The 24,394-nt window shown below is 41.8% G+C and overlaps 1 protein-coding gene across 3 annotated transcripts in view; it reads right to left on the reverse strand.

The window, feature by feature from the left end:
* Positions 1-2,521: 2,521 nt before the first annotated feature.
* The window catches only part of LOC137432927 (uncharacterized protein C05D11.1), a 199,295-nt gene continuing 177,422 nt past the window's right edge, over positions 2,522-24,394 (reverse strand). For 2 of the 3 annotated variants that reach the window (XM_068125243.2, XM_068125244.2), the window contains 7 exons: positions 21,272-21,435; positions 18,870-19,050; positions 18,625-18,674; positions 18,272-18,365; positions 10,205-10,356; positions 4,413-4,565; positions 2,522-2,901 (listed from right to left, as the gene is read on the reverse strand). In XM_068125243.2, the coding sequence (XP_067981344.2) occupies positions 2,850-2,901; positions 4,413-4,565; positions 10,205-10,356; positions 18,272-18,365; positions 18,625-18,674; positions 18,870-19,050; positions 21,272-21,435 (846 nt within the window). In that variant the 3' untranslated portion in view covers positions 2,522-2,849. The remainder of the gene's footprint in view (positions 2,902-4,412; positions 4,566-10,204; positions 10,357-18,271; positions 18,366-18,624; positions 18,675-18,869; positions 19,051-21,271; positions 21,436-24,394) is intronic. The other variant, XR_010985599.2, reaches the window with a different exon arrangement.

Consider the following 24,394-nt stretch of genomic DNA (forward strand, 5'->3'; position numbering starts at 1 on the left):
CGACATGTTGTGAGGCTTCGCTCTCCCTCCTCCTTCCCCTCTCTCTCTCTCTATCCTACCCCTCCCTCTTTCTCCCTCACCCCTCTCCATCCTCCTCCTCCATCTCCCCCATCTCCCCCCTCCAACTCCCCTCCACACACCACCCTCCCTCCCACAGTGTACATTATAGTGACAGGTGATGAGGCTTCACTCCCCCTTCCCCTCCCTCCCTTTCTCCCCCCCCCCCCCCCCCCACACTGACCTCACCCTCCCCTTCCTTTCTCTCTCTCCCCTCTTCTCTGAATATTCCCGTCATAGAGAAACTTCATGTTACCCGGATAGTTAGTTAGCAACTATATATATATACAGTCACGTGAAAAAGTAAGTACACCCCATGCAAAGTTTTGACTTTTTCAACATATTTCAACATACAGCTATTTGATCTTCATTTCAACAATATTGATAGATAAAGGTGATATAATAGAACAAATATCATGAAACATTTACATTTGTAGTCCATTGTATAATTTAAATAAACAGAAATGAAAAATTTTGCATGTGGAAAATGTAAGTACACCCCTACATTTATCACTACTTCAAATACCTAAAATTAGAATCAGGGGCACCAGCTTAGGTGCAAATGATTAGAATATCATTAGAGAGGATCTTGGTTCTCACACTCCTCACTCTCACAAAACCTGTCTTATTTAAACCTCAGACATTTCGTTTGGTTTGCTCTTTGTTGTTGAAGTGTGCGGCGTCACCATGCCTAGATCAAAAGAGCTCTCTGAGGCCTTCAGAAAGAAGGTTATAGATGCCTACGAGTCTGGGAAGGGATTTAAAAAGATCTCCAAACAATTTGAAATCAATCAATCGACTGTCCGGAAGATCATCTACAAGTGGAGAAGATTCCAAACAACTGCCAACTTGTTCAGGCCAGGCCACCCCAGCAAGTTCAGCCCGAGAGCAGACCGCAAGATGCTGAAAGAGGTCTCTCAGAACCCAAGAATGTCATCCCGGGACCTACAGGTAGCTCATGCCACTGTTGATGTCAAAGTGCACGAGTCTACCATTAGAAAGAGGCTGCACAAATTTGATCTACATGGGAGGTGTGCCAGGAGGAAACCTTTGCTGTCCAGAAAGAACATCAGGGCAAGACTAAAGTTTGCCAATGAACACCTAGACAAAGACCAGCACTTCTGAAACAATGTGCTCTGGACAGATGAGTCAAAGGTAGAGCTATTTGGCCACAGTACCAGAAGACATGTTTGGCGAAAATCAAAGACAGCATTTGACCACAAGAACCTGATACCAACTGTAAAGCATGGTGGTGGAAATATTATGGTTTGGGGCAGCTTTGCTGCATCAGGGCCTGGGCAGCTCACCATCATCAAATCCACTATGAATTCTTCATTGTACCAGCGGGTGCTTGAGGATAATGTGAGGCCATCTGTCGGAAAGTTGAAGCTCAACCGAAGGTGGACCTTGCAACATGACAATGACCCTAAACATACCAGTAAATCCACCAAGGAATGGCTGAAAAGAAAGAAATGGAGGGTTCTGGAATGGCCAATGGCCAAATCTCAAAGCCCGGATCTAAATCCCATCGAGATGTTGTGGGGGGATTTGAAACGAGCTGTGCATGCAAGAAAATCCTCAAACATCGCACAGCTGAAAGAATTCTGCATGGAGGAGTGGGCAAAAATTTCTCCCAGTCGATGTCAGAGACTGGTAGACAGTTATAAGAAATGCCTACTTGAGGTTGTCTCTGCCAAAGGGGGCAATACCACCTATTAGAGTTTATTTTAGAGCATTTATGTTTATTTCAATTATACAATGGACTACAAAATGTAAATGTTTCATGATATTTGTTTTATTATATCGCCTTTATCTCTCAATATTGTTGAAATGAAGATCAAATAGCTGTATGTTGAAATATGTTGAAAAAGTCAAAACTTTACATGGGGTGTACTTACTTTTTCACGTGACTGTATATATATATACACAGGGTGTCCACAAAGTCACGCATCATAGGAAATTATTTAATTTATGTGATGTATTTATTTTTTAATGTTTTATTTATTTATTTATTTATCAATTAGCCCAGATATGTTGAAGAACATTCAGAGAAACCTGCTTCTCCGTTTACAAACAGGTTTTGAGATTGGTGGGACACATTTCGAACAACTTATGTAGCTAACCTTACAAATAAATATTTTGCCTATGATGGGCGACTTTGTGTACACCCTGTATATTGTCAGGAATAGCGCCACCTGCGGTGGTAGGCGGTATTACAAGTCATCTTCCTTTTTCTACAAAATAATGGAGCCTTCTCAAAATTATAATATGAAGCATCATATGTTGTAATCAATAAGATTTCTTTCAAAAACGACAAAATATATAAAATGTGAGAAGGCCGAGAAGGGTACTACCACCTGGAAGGCGGGAGTGCCCACGAGTAAACATAATTACATTAAAGCATTACATAATTTTTAGCTGGATAACTGAAAGCAAGGTAACAAAATAAGGCATTCAATCAAAATGATTGCAAAAATGGCCACTCGGTTTTATTCAGTAATGCCACCATCATACAGCGACAATTTATCCTTCACATCGTATTTTTAAATACAATCCTTTATTTCCTGCATTAAAACAAACAAAGTTGTATGTAGCAAGTAAAAGAAAATAATTTTGAATTGTTCATTGAGGTGCGTGCACATCACATCCATTATTACCTCAGCAATGCATGATTAATGCAGCATGCACGTACGAAGTAAACAACTGAGCTGAGCTCACTGAGCTTCGACCAATGGACATTTAGACTTCCATTATTCACATGCATTTGTTCAATTCTGGTTGCAATTCCGAGGTTATTGAAAATTGTCATCCAAATTCGTCCACACAACAAGATCTCTTGAAAGCCTGTCGAAGAACAAAAATAAACAATTTGAACTGTTAGATACTTAAATTACAAATGATGTACAATTATCTCAAATTGTATTTATGTTAAAAACCGTCCTATGCTTATATAAGCTCTAAAAACAATAATACAAAGATATGTACAACTGTGTACATCCAAATGGACTGTAGCCAAATGAAATCGCACACAAAACACAGCGATTTTTTTTATTGTGCAAGACGGATGCTTCATCATAAAAACAATCACAGCAAAAATCAAACAAAGCTTATCAAACGTATTCAATGTAGCATCACAAAAGTGAAGATTTCACCAGAAAAACACTGTCGCGTAAGACAGCCTCCGTTAACCCGGGGCAACTGTACTGGGATATTGGACCCCACAAACGACCAAAATGTCTCTAACTACTGCATTCAGTGTAATTAATTTACAACTTTACCATTCCCCAAGGTCACCCAATTGAACCAAATTTGGTAGCAGCACGCACAGGAGACAGAAGGATGCAAAACATTTCCTACCTTTATAAGGGATTATTTATAATGAGTACGAGGAGAGATGTAGAGGTGCAAAACGGAACAAACCAAGCAGGTCAACAGATACAAAGATGGATGTGGGGACATGCAAATTTATACACACGGATGAATAAATAACAATGCTATCTTCGCTAAGTGCTACAAACCACAGTCTTGCAAAACAATGGGTAATCAGGCGAGGACTTTTCTATGGTGGTATGCTCAGTGGTGTGCAGGGTGATGTTGCAGCTCGGAAACAGAAATTATGGAGCATGGAGGCGAGGTATTACAAGATGGTGTCCATGTCCCCAGAGAGCAGTCCTCCCTATCTCGATGACAAAGCACAGCAGATCTTGTTTATACAAAAGTTCCCACTTCAACTCCATTATGTGCGCATGTGCAAACCCAGCCCACGTAGACTCAGGGACCGCCTTTGCCTGCGGCGGATGCCATGAATGGCTGACAGCTGCTTGTGGGAGGTGCCATCCTCCAGGCCGTCTCGCCCCTGGGGTGGCCCGAATTAAAAAAAAAAATGTCTACCCCGTTTTCGCTGAGCCTGCTCCACCATGGCATGTGGTGCATCGGCCAGGCAGATCGTGATTGGTCCTTTTGAAGTGTGAAGTGCACCCGTTGTGCCTTTTTGTGTTCGAAAGAACTCACCTGGCCTCGCTCGATAACAACAGGTTTTTATGCATACAATTTCTCCTAGCTATGCTGTCTATAAATTACAAACGCTGCCTCCTCAGCATCAAACGTTACAAGATGACTTACTCTGACAGGTCCCAGAGACATGGCAATCTAACCTACTTGAAACACATGAACCATACTGTTCTTACAATAATACAGCCATTGATTAATCCACCCATCCTCCTTTTCAACGTATCAATAAATTAAAAAAGACCCGATCAATTAATCAAAGTCATAGCAACAAAACCCATATTATTAAAAAATAATTGTATTGAAAAACACGAAGAATAGAGAGTAGGAGGAGAAGAAAAATTTACCCTTTTAATCCTTTGACAATTTCTTCAACTCGCGATGGGTTGCAGACAACGATACAGTTGGCAAACGCTGAATTGAAAAGGTGTGAGAAATATTGACTGCCAACACGGCGTAAATCCTCAACTCCCACCTGTGAAACTTTCTTCAACAATGTTCTGATTGGACAAAAGAAAGGGAGCAAAAACCAGGACAATACCATTCATAATTAAACTGAACATTATTACTGAGTGTTAAAGAAAAAAAATAAAGCGTTTTCAAGTTAAGACCTATTTAACACAAGTTTTCCGAAGTTATGATAAGACTGATCTCCAAAGATGATATCAATTTTTTTTTTGTCAAGCTTCGATGCTTAACAACCTCTTGGAAATGGCATTAAACCAGGCCTTGTCAAGATTTTAATTTTAAAAATATTAATGGATGTTGAGGCCCATGGAAGATGCTACATCTATCATAGATACATTTTGATATCAATTTAACACAATGATGTAACATTGAATACAGGTAGGTGTGGGGAAGAAGGTCAACCACTGTGGGGAAGAAGGTCAAGTGATGTTTCAGGCATGATCCCTTTAAAAATATGGGCAATCTAACTTAGCATGTAGAATCATAACAATGTAATCACAAGACGTTAAACAAACAAACAAACAAAAAAAAAATCTATTTTGGGGGTAACCCCTTACCCACTCCCCACCTCCCCCCTCCGTATCCCCAAGTAAACGTCCTGAGACCCCATTTTTTCTAATTCCATGAACAAACTTTGGTACATCATGGGTGATGAAGGTTGTCATCAAGTTTCATCAAAATTGTGTGTACTTTCGGAGGAGAAAATACCTATTTTATGCGGTCAAATGCCCCCACCTCCACCCACCCCACCCCCTTAAATCTGGTTTTTAATGTCGTGAATAACCTTTGATTGTGACCTATGACGTCACCATTTTCACACTATATGCAGCAATGGTGTGAGATGATACTTGTAAAAGTTCGCAACGATAGGGTAAGCACTTTCAGACAAACAATTTTTTGAATATTTTCCTTAAATCCAATATGGAGGCCAAACCACTGACCTATGACCTAATCGTTATCAAACTTCATTCCCAAGGATAATAGATCATGTATGTGGAGTTTTGCATCAATCTTGTCGGCCGTTCTGGAAAAGAGGATTTTTGAAGGTTTTCATTTTCAATCCAATAAGGCTGCCGAACCACGTGACCGATGACGTCATTAATTTTATTCTCCCACACAATTTTTATGTAGATCATGCTCAAGAAATTTCAAACTGATCAGATCAAGCGTTCTACTTGCCTAATTATGAAAATGTCATGATGAAGGCACCAATGACATCATCATGAATATATGTTGCTCCCCATGGGGAGTACTTGGAAATGAGCCATGTTTCCATTTTTTCCATGCAGCAGTTTCGGAGATATAGAGGTGCAAAGTTTTTCCAAGATGGCACCCATACCACGTGACCTTTGACATAATTATCATCAAAAGATTCCACAGGAGGAGGCACTCATGTGTTGAAAATTTCGTGTCAATGTGTCGGACCAATGATCGCAGAGAAAAGCGTACTCACGCTCTGTGCAGACAAACAAACAAATCGATAAACAAATGGACCCAAATGCAATACCCTCTCCTCTGGCGAGGGTAATAATAATATAATTGTGGCCGATGTAAGCACATTCTGTGTGGACAAACAGACATATAATGAGACCGAAAAGCAATACCCTCTCCTCTGGCGAGGGTAATAATCTTACTATGTACAATTAATCTTACTGCGAGTATATATAATTTGAGAAGCGTGTTTGTTTTTTGTGGGTTTGTTTTTTAGACTTCTACTTTGTTTGTTTACTACTAAACCAATGACCGGAATGAGTTGAAAACTGGTGGTTGCACTCGGGGATGTGACCGGGAGGGTTTTAGGTGGTAAAAAAAAAATTTTCATAGCCCATTTGGTTAAAGATGGGGAGTGCGGACCAATTTTCTCCCTAAATGTGGATCATATAGAGAGCCACTTGAGGTGGGAGTGAGACTCCAGCACCACTTCAAATTGTTTGAAAATTGGCTGTACTTGGGGTGTGCCCAGGAATCTTTCCGGTGGTAAAAAAAATTCATACCCCGGACCCCAAAGAGTACTTACTCGTGGGAGCCCCAAAGGCCATATAACCACACTCGTATGCGATAACTTACAAATTGCATGTGCATTTCCAACGCATCGAAAGTCCATCAACAATTCCATTCCAGCCATTTACGTGACCCGACCAGTGGCCTCCAGCAAATGGATTTGAGCACATTACCCCATCCGGAGTGAAAAAGAAATGTTTAAGCGTTATTAAATGAGGACGTGTCATAGAATCACAGAAATGGGGCATTTATCCAATCTGTAAGGACAGATTCTTTGCTAATGTTAATAATAATCACCAATGTCATAATTTACATCACAATGTTGTAGAAATGGCTTCTATGGGTTAGGCTTGTATAGCTTAGCAATAGTTATTTCCAGAGTGCATGTTTAGCGCAAGTGTGAGGTAGTTTAATTGTAATTTGATGATGCGTCGATATTTGGATAGAAAGCTGTCATCTTCCTTCCCTAATGTGTGTCAAAAACCAATTTTCCCTTAAAACCCTTTTAAATGTTATTTCTTTTGTAATCATAAACCAAGAAGAACAATTGGCCTGTGATGGAATGATGCTGGAAGACGTCACACGCCACACGCCACAGGACGTCCCTGACCCCTTAGTGTCTCTACCCGGTTACCATCGCCTTCCATTTGATAGGTCTGATCCATGCTGCGGCGGCGGAGTTTCACTTTACATCAATAACTCAATTTCTCGCTGTCCCTGTATCAATTCACAGATGCAACTCTAACTTCGATATGCTGCATTGCTTCCACTCATCCAACAATGGATGGAGGCCCTCAATGTCAGATATGAGATCAGGGCCATCTCTCTGGACATATCACACGCTTTTGATATAGTCTGGCATCCTGCCTCTCAAAACTCTCTGCCTAAGGCATCCAATGCCAACTCCACAAATGGCTTACCGACTTCCTTTACTCATGTAGTCAACGTCTGCCACACAACGGAATCCTTTCATCTCCTCTCCATGTCAAAGCTGGAGTGCCCCAAGGCAGTGATCTGGGCCGAGTCCTATTCCTGATATTCATCAATGATCTCTCTGACTGTAAAATCCTCTTCATCTATTTTCTGATGACCGCACTCTCTCCCGTGACCTCCTCATCCTTCAGACAGGCAAGCTGCAGCCTCTTCTCTCTCTTCAATCTAGGGGAAATAAAAAAATCACAAACTGGTCAAAAACTTGGAATATGTCTGTCAATCCTGAAAAATCTCACACTCTCACTACTCTCTGAAAGGACCATCTGGCAGGCAACCCCTCTACTCCCACCTCCCCCTATCTACTTTCTTAACAATCCTCTTGAGGAGGTTCAGTCATTCAAACTACTGGGTCTCAATATCAGCCACAATGTTTATTGGGCAAACCACACTTCTAAATTAGCCTCCAAAACCAGCTGCCGACTGGGCATCCTCCGTCGTACAAAGTCCTTCTTTGGCACACCTGAACTCCGATCCACCTACAAGGCCTTTGTCCGCAGCTTGGAGTACTGCACTCCCCTCTGGGCTGGCTCACCTGCCTCACATCCTGCTCAGCTTGACAATGTGGAAACTAAGGCCTTCAAGATCATTGGAATCTCCCACGCTGAACCTGAGGCTATGGGATTATCACTTCACCATCACAGACAGGTCAGTGGTCTCACTGTCCTATACCGCCTCCTTTCTGGTATTGCATCCTCTGCTCTTTCCGTGTTTTTTCATGTGAGTCGCCATTGTCGGTGCGTTGTCGGCGAGTAAAGCACCACCTATCGCTGGTTTTGTTGGTGGGGAGGGTGACTGACACCCCGCCAGGACTAAAAATAACACCTGACAAAGGGTAGATGAGCACTCCAAAGGGAGCCAATGGCCATCCAGTAAGGAGATGGTACCTCTGAAAAAACGCCCATCCAGATTGGACCGGTTCGAGTCATACCAAAGACTTCAAAAATGATACAGGCTGCTTCTTTGTGCATTTAAAAATATAGAGCATGGACAATCCCCATTGGTTGGTATCCATGGGGAGGAGGAAATTCCTCCTGAGGAAATGCCCTGCTGAGTGCGGTGAGAAAAGCGGCACCATTGTTACGATGTTGCTGGTACCCAGAGTACCCTGGGAAGTGACAGTGATGGCACTTCGCCCAAGATCAGTGGCTGTGTTAAGTGTTTGTCTCGTTACTATATCAGTATGTGTGTGTATGTGTGTGTGTGTGTGTGTGTATGTGTGTGTGTGTGTGCGTGTGCGTGCGTGTGCGTGCGTGCGTGCGCGTGGAGCATGTGCGAGTGTGGCAGCTCCATTACGAGCCTTAGACCGTGTATTTTTTTAAAATCTCAGATCGTCCCAAATCCAAACCCATGATCTTTTCAACCCTAGTTTACCCCTCCCCCAATCCAACCCTCCCTAATCCCTACTAATTTTTCAATGTTTTCCTCCATGGAGTTATCTTCTCCATGCATGCATGTTTTACGTCCTGTTTTTTCTGCTACGTCATGATCTGTTCAGTGTGCTAGCTCTTCCACAAACCTTGACAATGTATACAAAAACAAAAACCATGGAATATTATTACTTACTTTATATTGTAATATGTTTGTATGAGTGACTCATATGAATACAAGAGATATTTAATTAACAGTTCAAGTCTTGTTAATTTATATTTCAAACCGAAAGGCCCAAAACATGAGAAAAAACATGAGTGAACCGAGAAATTGGTGAGTAATGAGCTGGGAGAGAGAAACAAAAGCAGTGATCTGTGAGAAATGTAGTGGGAGCTAGAAGGAGCTAAACAAGCGTTACGCCTAGGTCCCCCGTCGGTGAAGTGATGCGAGTTGACAAAGTGGAAGACGCAAAGCGGCCATCTTGGATTTTGACGTGGTGACCCAATTTTCAATAGTGTTCTCCCTTATGCGTAGATACACCCACACACCAGATTAGAAGTTAGTAGTTCGTTTATTTTCCAAGATATTTTGCTCACACGGTTCAGACATATATATGGTGGTGGCCATCTTGGATTTTGACGTGGCGACCCAATTTTCAATAGCGTTCTTCCTTACGCGGAGATACACCCACACACCAGATTAGAAGTTGGTACTTCACTTATTTTTCAAGATATTCCGCTCACAAGTTTCAGACATACATGGCGGTGGCCATCTTGGATTTTGACGTGGCGACCCAATTTTCAATAGCGTTCTTCCTTATGCCCAGATACACCCACACATCAGATTAGAAGTTGGTACTTCGCTTATTTTTCAAGATATTCCGCTCACAAGGTTCAGACATACATGGCGGTGGCCATCTTGGATTTTGACGTGGCAACCGAATTTTCAATAGCTTTCTTCCTTATGCCCAGATACACCCACACACCAGATTAGAAGTTGGTACTTCGCTTATTTTTCAAGATATTCCGCTCACAAGTTTCAGACATTCATGGCGTCAGACATACATGGCGGCGGCCATCTTGGATTTTGACGTGGGTTGCGCCCACACACCAAATTAGAATTCGGCCCTTCACTTACGCATGCATGCACGCACGTACGCACGCATGCACGGATGGACGCATGCACGCACGGACAGACGCACACACGGACGGAGGGGGAAACCATAGTCCCCCTTTCGCTCCGCGGTGCGACGGGGGACAATAAAACGGGTACTACTGGCAGGGGAGGGAAAACCTATTGTGGTTCTCACTTGTTGTCAATGCCACGGAAGGAGGAAATCAGTGACTGCAAAGCAGCTTCAGATACGGTGGTTTCGCGCTCAACGATCTCGTAGATGACGCTTGACACAGCGGCTTCAACTGAAATAGTCTCCCATATTGACTCCTCAGAGACATACTCAGCCTGCAGGTTACAAAACCATGCAGTAATCAGCATCAACACATCAAAGCACCATAAAACAACCAATCTACCCCATAAGTGACAAACATGCTTCAGACCTTGCCTACCAAGGCAACTTTTTGTTGTGTGGCTTCCAAACTATTACTGAAAAGGTTTCACAAAAACATTTTTGTGGTACAGAAATCTACAATTTATGGATGTAAGAATATTGAATACAGTACAAGAAAAATACCAATCCCCAGTGACTTGAAAAGCTGAAACGTGAGACAGACAAAGACACAAGCTGACACCACGGTTCACAAAATTTATAAAATCTGTTACAATAAGCATGATCTTACTATAATTCACCAAATGTCCGTCTGTCTGTTCGAAGGTACCGTAAAAACTGCTGAACCTATCGCAAAGATATTTTGGGTGGGTAATCCTGGGACCCCTGGGAGTAAAATAGACTATTTAGTTTTCCCAATTTCAGCTTTGGTCTCCAGCATTCTCAGGTTTGGACTCCCGCATAACATTCGCGTTCGCATAACGTTCATTGTGACGATGTTCTCATTGTGACGATGTTGTGACGATGTATGTGTTCACGGTAGTGTTGGACGTGACGGTGTGAACATAATTTCGTAATGTTTTTCGTTTTGTAATCCTTTAATGAACGTTTAATGTTTAATGAACGTTTAATGCCCTTCGATGTCTGGGGCCGCACGTGCGCTACACTGGACGGGCCAGCGTGTACCTTGCCCTTCGATGTCTGGGGCCGCACGCGCGCTACACTGGACGGGCCAGCGTGTACCTTGCCCTTCGCCGTCAGGCTCGGGTAAACCGCTGAGCCCCATCCGTGATGGGGACTGGGGCTTGAGACAGTGTCCCACGAACGAGGAATTCCCAGTAAGCGCGAGTCATCAGCGCGCGTTGATTACGTCCCTGCCCTTTGTACACACCGCCCGTCGCTGCACAAACATCACAATGAAACACAATCACAATTCACATATTCGTGCAATTCGAGAAAAGGAACTTTTATCAGCAATGTCGTCTATCCTGAAGTTCTAAGCTGAAGAAGAGGTACAAAATCATTCAATTCTTTTCCCTCAAGAAAAGCGTAGTTTATATCACGATTTGAAACAGTATGGAATAATATTTACCGATATGAACAGTGATGTGGCTTTTATTGAAATTCTAAAGATACTGTTTAGATTTTGATGATTTACTTGTGATATGATTTGACGATGTTTGTATGAATCGTTTAAAATAAAAAATTTCTGCCTTCAGTTTCTGATATTTTGCCTTTTCATTTCGGCTTCCCAATTGAAGCCCCGCCCATAGGGCGGGTACCGTTGCTAGTATCAATAATAGACAGCGTGTTGGTGCTGCTGAAGATGTTCCTGGTCAAATATTACATAGGTATGTAGTCCCTGGCTTCTGAACACAAAGCTTCCAAACATTATAGTTTATAGCCATATGTCGGTCTTAGAACGTTCGATCCATTCACACGAACACAGCTTTTTTGAAGATACGGCACGGAGTGCTAAATGCAAGAAATCGCACCGTGAGAGTACCCATGCACCTCTCCACACCATAACTCATTCACACAGGCTTTGCTCCAGCACTCTTCCGTCATTTCACACGCCATTCTCTTCACGGGTTCCACACTGGCACGAAAGACAGCACAGCTCGCCCTGCTTCACCATAGACCCCTCTAACCAGCTCGTTAACCCTCGTCATCCCTTACACTAGCATAGATGGCAAGTGAACCGCATTTCATGGGTTTGGCTCATTTTTGTTTCTGAAAACCTGCAGACCCGTTTTAGTATCGTCAAAACCCATATTGGATGGAAACTACAATCAATTTTTTTTAAAAGCAATGTTTCTCTTTCATTCCACCGGTGAGGATTCATACACAGACTGATAGACCTGTAGCTGATATACAAGGTATCAATCCAGTCAATTGGCTATGTGATGTCATTGGCTTTCCATCACCGAAGTCCACATCACCACCCTCCAGGATTCCACGCGCAGTATCATCTCGCCATTCGATCACCTTTTATAAATAAATTAAGAACCCACTTTTGATATCTGCCAACGCATTTTTCTTCACCTCCAACTTGACATGTATGCACTACACATATTCCATTTACTCTAATTTGTTAATTTTGATTAAAAAGTGCATTTAATAATTAAATTATGTTTTATGTAAAAACAAATGTGGTTTAATCTGTGTTCGGGAACCAATTAATCACTTATTACATGTATTTAAATGGGATTTATTGTTCTGGCTTACGAACATTCAGCTTACAAACACAGCCTGTGCTGGGATGTTTTCCATTACCTTCCCAGCAGTAAATCAGGGCAGGTATTTGTCATTTGTTGCCAGCGATAGCTCGCCTACTCTTCACGAAAGTCACACCGTGGGATATAATTGACTTCGACCAATGGCCATGTGCTGTAAGACAGGCACTCCAGCTTGATGTCCATCCGATGTACAGCACAAACATTAGTGCCTCACTCTACATGTGGTATGCCAAGGTGACTGTTTATAGCTGGATTGAGATTCAAACCCAGGCCAGACAGCTCAAAGATGAGTGTCCCACCTACCAGCATTCGTTGGTGGAGTCAAAGGTCCCATTGTGTCCTTCACGAAGAGTAGGCGAGCTATCACCAGCATCACGGCCAAATTCCTGCCCTAACCAGCAGAGGACATTGCATCAGTGGCACAGCCACGCCCTCAACCAATGATGTTACCCCTTAGCCTTGTGCTGCACACAAATGGGTGGAAAGTTTTTAAATAATCAATCCTCATGTACATTGACATATCAGATCAGAAAATGCAATCTTGAAGGAACTTTAGGCATTTACTGATGAAAATAAAACTTGATTTATAACCAATAAGTTTTGCCAACTTAGCTGTTCTAAGTTCGTTGAAATCGAATGTTGAATGGAATTATGCTCTTTCTCACTCCCTTTAATGCTCCACAATTTCAACGTCTTTTCCACCCATCCTCGCTTTCGACATTCGCCCTCATCCCACTAATCTAGCTTTTCCATGAGCATCGGCCGATGAATATGAATGAATGAATGATCGTTTTAAGGCCATTTTATCCCCGCTAGAGCGGGGGTTAGCCTTGCGGGCCCCATGACAATTATGGTTCCCTGTTTGAGGCAATGTTTTTATGGCCGGATGCCCTTCCTGACGCCAACCCTTGGTCATGCTCTGACGATGCGCAGGGATACGGTGTACCTATTCTAAACCGGGGTACACACCGGGATCATTCATCCCAGCAAGCTGGTACTCAATTTGCTGACCTCGGAAGGATGACAGGCTGAGTCAACCCCCCTGGCGTTAATTCAGCGATCGACCGGGATTCGAACCCAGGATCCTAGGATCCCAAGCCGGCACCCTAACCACTAAGCCAACACCAGGCTTAGCATCGGCCGATGCATGACCAAATAAAAATATTTCAAATTTTTTATCGTTCAACTGCATGGCAAAATCTCTTTTGTATTTGGGTGGTTGTCATCCACCTATAGGCAGGCAGATATATCAGCCAAACAAGCGGAAAAATGAGTAACTCAAAACATCTACGTTTTCACAATATTATTTAAAAAATACTGCTTTTCTATACAGAAAAAAAAAAAATAATAATAATTATATATATACACAAAGAATTAAGTTAAGCACCCCTACACAACGAATTAAGGTAAGCACCCCCTAATATATATTCTTTGTGTATATGTATACATTGGCATATATTCTAAGGTATGTGAGATCAAATAATGATTGGTATGACATTAGCAATTATCCATTGATGAAATTGAGTGATCAAAGTGAAAAAAAGTGATTGGTTGAGTCAGTGATCCGATCACGTGGGTCCTACACACGTTATTGACGCAAAGATCGCTAGAGGTCTTCTCAGAACAATGACTGTACGTTAGAAAACATAAACGTCATCCACACTGTCCGTGATGGACCTATAGCTCCATACTTAAATTGAGGTGAAAATATGCCTAAAATTCCCAAAAAATTTCACCTTAAATTATTCAGAATAAAATATTGAAAACGGCATGATTGTTATGTTTTTATGTGACCATAATATCACTTCTCCAGAAAATATAGCAATATCATGGGTATATTACACTGTTTTGACGACAACAAACTTGTAATGTGCGAGGTTGTAAAAAAACGGGGGGGGGGGTGCTTAACTTAATTCTTTGTGTATATATGTACATACATATATTTATATTGCATGGAACATGCATCTAAGATATATTATCCCTAAAACTGCTTAGCCTGAGCATTGATGTCTATAAAGTATTTGTTCATCTAAAGTAACCAACAATGTAATACGTTCAAAGTTAATCATAGAAGCTAAGCACTCTGCTCTTTTTTATCTAATTTTCCTTCATCAATCAATAGTTCCTCATCACCTGGAAGGTCTTTGTTTGAACTAGCATCAATAAGATAATAGTGAAGCCCCTTCACATTCTTCCGACGTTTGTCGATATTGCTCGGTTTGAAGCCTCAGGCACCGTCATATCGTGTTGTGAGGAGGGCAGAGGTGAGCAAAACCTGTTCCATCATTTTAGACAAGCTGCCAGTATGTCAGATACCATCTCACATGAATCTCACAGAATGCATCCAACAGCTTTTACTGTTCTTCCCTTTGTAGTTTACACACCCATCTGTTTCCTCAAAAGCACATATTTTCAGCCCACTCAAGTCCATTTGGAATCCTTATGCCTCATTTTACATCAACCCCTATAACAAACAATCAGCACTTTTGGAATTGTTACAGAATGAAAAATCCACTTGCAGTTAGAAATATTAAAGGTTGACTGTCAATACATAACACTGCAGTATGAAATAAAAGAAATCCAGAAGCATTAATTTCATCACGATAATGCATTCCTCCCTAAGCATTCCAGTATAATTCAGCTCATGACCCATGAAAAAGAACAAAGTAAAGGGGGAGGGGGAAATAAGCAAAAACAGGTGCACACGTCTCACCCCCACCAACATCACAAAGACACCAGATGGGGATTCACAGAGAAAAAGAAAATATATAAATATATATAGGAGAAAGTTATGAGGACGTGTCACATGACGGTTATTTTACTGTAAAAATAAACTTTTGAAACTGAGAAATTAAATTATTTAATAATATGAATGGTGCCTTATGCTTCCTGGAAGTCAGAATAAGAAAAATGCAGAGTAAACTTAATAAAATACACAAAGATAACCCTAGATACCCTGTAAGAATGATGAGCAGTATAATTTCCAGGCAGTGAGCATTTTCCATCAGACAAAGTTTCTCAATGAAAATTCATTTCTAAAAGTAAAATTGTTTCAACTTGATGAACTGCAGCAAATTCCTTTCACCTTGAAGTTAAATCAAAAGGCATGACTGTTATAGGTACTGGGATTCAGCTTTGATGCCACGAGGTTTCACTGTCAACAATTTGTTGAAAGATTTGGCAACCAAGGGTGGAAGTTTCAAAATAAAATACAACATCATTTTATGACGGACGTCACTGTATTGCTGAAGAGAAATCATAATCGTTTAATATATTTTTTAAAATACATCGGATATTTACAAGACACAGGAAGAAGTAAAACAAAGGAAGAAGCCAATGCATCATCATGATATATATGTATGTATGTATGTATGTATATATGTATGTATGTATGTATGTATGTATGTATGTATGTATATATATATATATATATATATATATATATATATATATATATATATATATATATATATATATATATATATATATATATATATATATATATATATATATATATATATATATGCACTTCAATGCACTTTCACACAATTACATACACATACATACACTCACATCCTGGGTCTGCCGAGCAGGCACGTAAGACATCAGCCATTATAAAGCTCGCAGTGTTAGTGTGAGAAATCTCTGAGGATATCCCGGAGACTCAATAGCTCAGTGGGCTGTCACCGCGTAAGTGATGAGGCTGTCACCGCGTAAGTGATGAGGTTCCTGGGTTCGAGTCCCGGGTTCAGTCAGAATTTTTTGAGACTAGCCCCATGCAGGAATTTACTTCCTGTTTCTTAAATTGTATATATATATATATATATATATATACACACACACAGTCACGTGAAAAAGTAAGTACACCCCATGTAAAGTTTTGACTTTTTCAACTTATTTCAACATACAGCTATTTGATCTTCATTTCAATAATATTGACAGATAAAGGTGATATAATATAACAAATATATTGAAACATTTACATTTTGTAGTCCATTGTATAATTTAAATAAACATAAATGCACATTTCGCATGTGGAAAAAGTAAGTACACCCTTGGCTCTAATAGGTGGTATTGCCCCCTTTGACAGAAACAACCTCAAGTAGGCGTAAAGTATAACTGTCTACCAGTTTCTGACATCGACTGGGAGAAATTTTTGCCCACTCCTCCATGCAGAATTCTTTCAGCTGTGCGATGTTTGAGGGGTTTCTTGCATGCACAGCTCGTTTCAAATCCCCCCACAACATCTCGATGGGATTTAGATCCGGGCTTTGACTTGGCCATTCCAGAACCCTCCATTTCTTTTTTTTCAGCCATTCCTTGGTGGATTTACTGGTAAGTTTAGGGTCATTGTCATGTTGCAAGGTCCACCTTTGGTTGAGCTTCAACTTTCCGACAGATGGCCTCACATTATCCTCAAGCACCCTCTGGTACAATGAAGAATTCATTGTGGATTATATGATGGTGAGCTGCCCAGGCCCTGATGCAGCAAAGCTGCCCCAAACCATGATATTTCCACCACCATGCATTACAGTTGGTATCAGGTTCTTGTGGTCAAATGCTGTCTTTGGTTTTCGCCAAACATGTCTTCTGTTACTGTGGCCAAATAGCTCTACCTTTGACTCATCTGTCCAGGGCACATTGTTCCAGAAGTGCTGGTCTTTGCCTATATTGGCAAACTTTAGTCTTGCCCTGAGGTTCGTTCTGGACAGCAAAGGTTTCCTCCTGGCACACCTCCCATGTAGATCAAATTTGTGCAGCCTCTTTCTAATGGTAGACTCGTGCACTTTGACATCAACAGTGGCAAGAGCTACCTGTAGGTCCCGTGATGGCATTCTGGGGTTCTTAGAGACTTCTTTCAGCATTTTGCATCTTCTTCTTGCGGTCTGCTCTCGGGCTGAACTTGCTGGGCGGCCTGGCCTGAACAAGTTGGCAGTTGTTTGGAATCTTCTCCACTTGCAGATGATCTTCCGGACAGTCGAATGATTGATTTCAAATTGTTTGGAGATCTTTTAAAATCCCTTCCCAGACTCGTAGGCATCTATAACCTTCTTTCTGAAGGCCTCAGAGAGCTCTTTTGATCTAGGCATAGTGACGCCGCACACTTCAACAACAAAGAGCAAACCAAACTAAATGTCTGAGGATTAAATAAGACAGGTTCCTCCAAGATCCTCTCCAACGATGTTCTAATCATTTGCACCTGAGCTGGTGCACCTGATTCTAATTTTAGGTATTTGAAGTTGTGATAAATGTACGGGTGTACTTAAGTTTTGCACATGCGAAATTTGCATTTATGTGTATTTAAATTATACAATGGAATACAAAATGTAAATGTTTCATGATATTTGTTATATTATATCACCTTTATCTATCAATATTGTTGAAATGAAGATCAAATAGCTGTATGTTGAAATATGTTGAAAAAGTCAAAACTTTAAATGGGGTGTACTTACTTTTTCACGTGAATGAATGTATATATATATATATATATATATATATATATATATATATATATATATATATATATATATATATATATATATATATATATATATATATATATATATATATGTATATATATATATACACACACATACCACCGATGCAAACTCTTTCAGATTAACATCCTCACCAGAATGTCCATGGCCTGTTTATAGGCGCTCACGAGTTGACTTGACTTGTACAGCATGAAGTACAGTAGGCCTTCACTGGGATCTACCCGCATGCTGCAAAGGTAGGACACCAGCTTGCTTCATGCCCGACGTCTGCACTTTAATAAAACCGAGAATGACAAAAATTGGCCATGAAGTATTTTTTTAAACTGCGGTTGAATGAGACCGAAGGTTCAAATAACTTGTCAGGAAAGACACCTTCAGGCTTCAACACAACTCGATGTATTGAACAATTCCAACCCATGTCGTTATTAAAAACTACTTCAGTGATGAGCGGACAAACATATCAGGTCAGAAGGATGATTACACACACCTGTAGTGATACGCCAAACCTAAGCCTCGAACCTGTCTCCACATTGGGCCCTAATGAGCAAAATGAATCAATCCACACACAAACACAATCAAGATCAAATCACCTTCCAAGCATCAACTTAAATACAAAATGCACACAGGTTCATGGCAGTATATAAAACCACTGAAATTTTTCAATAAAATAGGCTGAATAAAGCAAAATTAGCTTTGATGATGGAAACGATGCAGAGACGACATCCCACAGACCTCGAGAGCCGTGAGGTACTCAATGAACACCATAATTGCGGGTAGATTAGGGTCTAGGCAGCTGGTGACACATGGCACGGTCTGTATTAGGTAGCTTGACTCAACAGCACCCACACCAACAATGACACCAATAGGGGACGTCTGCCGTAGGAAATAGTGGCTTTCTTTCAATGGGTTTGGCCTGCGAGATCAGCAAAGCAGCATTCCTGTAATGCAATCTTCAAAATCATTTGACTGTGGTTCAGTTATCATGGAACCTCTCAGATCTAGCATACATTTTGATTCAACATTCTGCAAGTACCGTGGGACCATGTTATTCGTGGAGTATACCTCCTTGGAGCCCAATTTTTTTTAATGCCGTGAACACACATTAGTCACATCACAACAAATATCATTTGTGCCAAATTTGGTCGCAATCCCATCAGCGGTTTCGGAGAAGTTTCAAGTGTTTACGGACGGACGGAGGGACAGACTGACGGACGGACTGTTGACGTGCCATCGCATAAGCTCCCCTGAACTTCGTTCCAGGTGAGCTAAAAAAAAAAAAACCTGCGAATTTGCGGGACACTTTTCCACAAATGGAGAAACAGGTCGCATTCTATCAACCACGAATACGCGGAACCCACGAATAGCAAAACCGCAAATAGCAGGGTCCGACTGTATAGAAAACAAGAACAAAAACTCTTAAGTTAAAAACGTGAGCATGTCTGCATGTATAGGGAGGGAGACAATTATTTTTCCTTTAAATTTTTTTGTTGCTGTTGCATTCAAAAATATTTCACAGCCACAACTTGTATGCCAATGGCATCAGGAAACTCAACCACCAATGGAAAGAATGTTGCGGGCAATGGCATCAGGAAAGATCACAATCAGATTTTTTTTTTGTATACTTAGTGTTACAGATCCGTCACTTCTGCCTTTGTTGTTATTATGTACTTGTAGGATTTTTAGTTTCAGGTAATATTGTTGTGAAGATTTTTGTGTGAAATGTAGATGACATTAGTACAAGGTGAAAAGACGTGTATGTGAAGGAAAAAGGAAGACGCGGCAAAGAGGCCGGAAGAGGAGAGGAGGAGCTTGGCAGAGAGGAGACGGCCATGAGAGAGATACAGCCGTGAGTCGCATCGAGGCTGCGAGCAGACTTTTTTTTATATTGGTCACGAATGAGTTGAGGCTTCCTGTGAAAGGGATTGCCCGCGACATCCTCCTATATTGCGATTGCAATTAAACCTGCGTCTCAGGTTTTATTACCAAGTGTGAGGTATTGTTGGAGAAAAAGCAAGAACCTACATTACAGGCTGATACGCCATTTTGTCCGCGAAGAGGCTGTCCGCGTGGTGCATCTTGTTTAGTCATTGGGATTCCCATATCGACATCATCGTGTGGATTGCCGTTGGTTTCCATATCGGCTCAATTCCCATATCGACCTCTCACCTCATAACTCCTCGTTCAGCACCGTGCCGATACCTGCCTGTTCTCGTCGTTCTGCACGGCTTCAACCAGTGTGGGGATTAGTGCACGGACTTTGGGGAATGTTACATTCCACTCACGTTTGGCGTATCGTGAGTTTATTGCTTTGAGAGCATTGGGGAATGATGGTACCATCATATGTATTGTTCATTTGATGCAAGTGATATTTTCATTGTACTTTCTTTAAGTGTTATTTTTGTGTATGTGAGAGTTCTTAATACAATTACTTGTTTTGTTCTACAATTGCATTGGTGTGGTTTTACCATGGTTTATTATGACACTAAAACTAACAATCTTTCTGCCGCGTTCCCTCTCGAGACTCGGAGGTGCACCGTAACTGGGGTTTGGGGAGGTAATACGTAACATTAATCTAGGCTTGTATGAGAGCTAACACATAGAGCATATAATAAAGGGAGCAGGAGACAAGAGGGGGTGATAGAGGGAAGTACAACAACAGTAGGGACCAGGGACAACAGGAGATCTGTGGAAGAGAGGGCTGGGGCGGGGTACACGGGATAGACAGGATGGACAGCACAAGGAGTTTCAGGAGAGAAAACGGAATTTGAAGGAGGTAGATTTGGGGTGTATTAACGTGGGTAGAAAATATCAAGGTTTTTGGATGGGAAAAGATAAGACATGGTGGTGACCAGATGTTTTAAAGATCTGGAGAGAAGAATGGGATTGAAGAGAATGTGGAAGTTTATTCCACAGGCAGGAAAAAGAGGAACAGATGAGTGGAGGTGAGCAGGTTAGCTTTCCACAAAGATAACCAAGATAATTATATTTTGTCGATTTTTGTGAGTTTTGAAAAAAAATTAATTGCAGAATCAGAAAAGGATATCATGCACGCATGCGTGCACACACACACACACACACACACACACACACACACACACACACACACACACACTGGAACTATTGAATGGACATACGAAATAGCCATATTAACATGGTTGTCCTTCAGTAGAGCAGAACGAAGAGCCAGGTGTGGTGATGGGAATATTTGGCTGAGAGAATCCAAGTTGGCCGATATGTGGATACGAAGGTTTTCTGGTGCCACCAATATCTTCTTCAAAGTTTCAAGATCGGTGAGTACCTGCAGGAGAGAGTGCAGAGGTTACGCAGTGGCTGAGATAATCCAAGGATCCTGTCTCTTTTACTAACAACCCACATTAAGCTGCTACCCATGACAAGTATTAAATCTCTCAAATTAAAAAAAAAACAACATTTGGAATAGTTTACTCTTCCTCATCTTTGAAATAAGATTCAAATGGAAAAAAGACTAAACTATCAGGCTGAATTGTATCAGGGATAAAATCTTGAAGAACAGATGGCACAGCACATATATTATCTATGTTGATACATTAATGGGAGTTAACATAATTACCATGACATATCCGCAATTATATTTTAAATGCCCTTTGGACAAAGGCTCTGCTGAAATGAAGACTTTCCACATGGCACAGATGAGTTAAACTTTAAATCACAAACAGCTTTCGGTACAACATAACTTGGTATAATTTGTTTATCACAACAACAACAACAACAACAACAACAACAACAACATGCATTTTAAAGGCCATTTTCCCGACTAGAGCGGGGGTTAGCCTTGCGGTCCCCATGACAATCTTCTCCATTTTGCCCTATTTTATGCATCTCTCCTTGTTAACCCCCTTGCCCGCATTTCTTCTTCCACCATCTTTAGCCAAGTCTTTCTCGGTCTTCCCCGTCCTCTACTTCCTTCTACATTAATTTCCATCACTCTTCTCAACCAGTCACTTTCATCCTTCCTCAACACATGACCAAACCATCTCACCCTGTTCCTCTTCACAGCATTAATCACAGGCAATATTCCCATCATCTTTCGCAATTCATCATTTGTCTTCCTCTCTCTCAACGATACTCCACACATCCATCGAACCATTCGCATTTCCACCCTTTCCAGCCTTCGTTGCTGCTCTAAGTTCATTACCCATGTCTCACTGCCATAAATCGTAACACTTCTCACACATGCAGCATACACCTTTCCCTTCAGCTTCAGCGACACTCTCCTCCTCATCAGCACGCCACTCAATTCCCGAAACTTCTTCCATGCACATCTCACTCGAGCAACCGTTGCCGAGTCTGATCCACCTTCTCCATTCAGCATGTCTTCGAGGTAGCAAAATGTTTTCACACCTTCCAGCTTCACGCCGTCTCCAAGATCCAACTCAACATTTCCTCCATCTGCAGCTCCCTCTGTGCACACCTTACATTTGAATGTAGCTGCCACACTGGTTAATGACCCTCTCAGACCACTACATTTTTGATGAACCCACTCAGCGCACATTGTACACTGAATGGAGTTCACTCCGACACCATTCCTACACACAGCACAGGGCCACTTCCCAGTTCTTTCCACCTCACCACATGCTTTACCACTTGTCATCACCTTCGTCTTTCCGATATTCACCTTCAGACCTTTTGTCTGCATACATTCCTTCCACGTGTTCATCTTTTCCTTCAATCCATCCATACTTTCCGCAATCAACACCAGATCATCTGCATACAACAACTCCCACGGTAAACCCTCCTTTACGTTCTGAGCCAGCACCTCCATCACAGCTACAAATAGTAGTGGACTTAGTACCGACCCCTGATGCACTCCCACCTTCACCTCAAACTCACCACTGTTCCCGTCCTTCGTCCTTACAGCTGTGTGCGCTCTTTTGTACATTGCCATCACTACTCTGATCAACCATTCCTCCACTCATAACTTCCTCAATGCCCATGTCAATACTTTGCGTGGAACCCGATCGAATGCTTTCTCCAGATCAACAAACCCAAGAAACAACTTCTTCCTCTTCTCCATGTACTTCTCCTGCAACTGCCTCACAATGAAAAGCGCGTCTGTCGTTCCTCTTCCAGGCATGAATCCAAACTGCATTTCGTCGATCTTCACTTTCTTCCTTATCCTCCTCTCCAACACCCTTTCCAATACCTTCATTCCATGCTCCAATAACTTTATCGCTCGGTACGAGCCACACTCCAGAGGGTCACCTTTCCCCTTGTATAGAGGGACGAGGGTACTCAGTTCCCAATCCACTGGAATGCGGCCTTCTTTCACCACCAGATTACAGATCTGTCATTCTCTTCACACCCCAACTTCCTGCTGCCTTCAACATATCTCCCACAACTCCCGTTGGCCCTCCCGCTTTTCTACCCTTCATTGCTTTTATCGCTTCCTCAACTTCCTTCTCAGTTATCTTGTCTGCCGGTCCTAAAACTGGGTTACTCTCTATGTTGCCATCCCATTCATTCTCTGTATTCAACAGCATTTCCATATATCTTTTCCATCTTCCCTTAATTCCATCTGGGTCGACAACGATTTGTCCCACTTCATCCTTCAAGCAACTCACCCCCATCACATCACACCTCTCTTTCGCTATCTGCTTTGCAATCCTGAATACTGCTTTCTGACCCTCTTCCGAATCCAAGCGTTTTTTTATTTTGTTTTTTTTTTGTATACAAGATCGAGGCTCGTGAAAGAGCTAACATTAATCACACAAAAAGACAAACCGACACACAAAACACAAAAAACAAGGGGAGCGGCAGACAAGATGGGGAGAGAGGGGGAAGGACACAAAAGAGAGGGGGAAGAGGGGGAAGGACACAAACACAACATTTGAGAGCAGGGACATCGGGAGGACTTGGGGGGAGGTGGGAGAGGAATAAAACATATGAACACTGCAAGGACTCTGGGGTGAATTACCGGGGGTAGAAAAGATCAAGGTTTTCGATGGGGGAAGATAAGAGATGGTGGTGAACAGCTGTTTTAAAGACCTGGAGGGAGGAGTGGGATTGAAGGGAGTGGGGGAGTTTGTTCCAGAGGCGGGAGAAAAGGGGAATGAAAGAGTGAAGGTGAGCAGAGAGCCTAGACTTTGGCAGTTTAACCATAAGAGGGTTGCAGGCAGATCTTGTGCGACCTGAAGGAATATTGGGGGGACAGAGCACAGAGAGAGCTGGGGGAGCAAGGCCGTAGAGGAGTCGGTAGAAGACAGAAAGACCACCAACCT

Source organism: Myxine glutinosa, chromosome 8 (genome assembly GCF_964187855.1).
Source record: "Myxine glutinosa chromosome 8, kmMyxGlut1.1, whole genome shotgun sequence".
Classification (NCBI taxonomy): Eukaryota; Metazoa; Chordata; class Myxini; order Myxiniformes; family Myxinidae; genus Myxine; species Myxine glutinosa.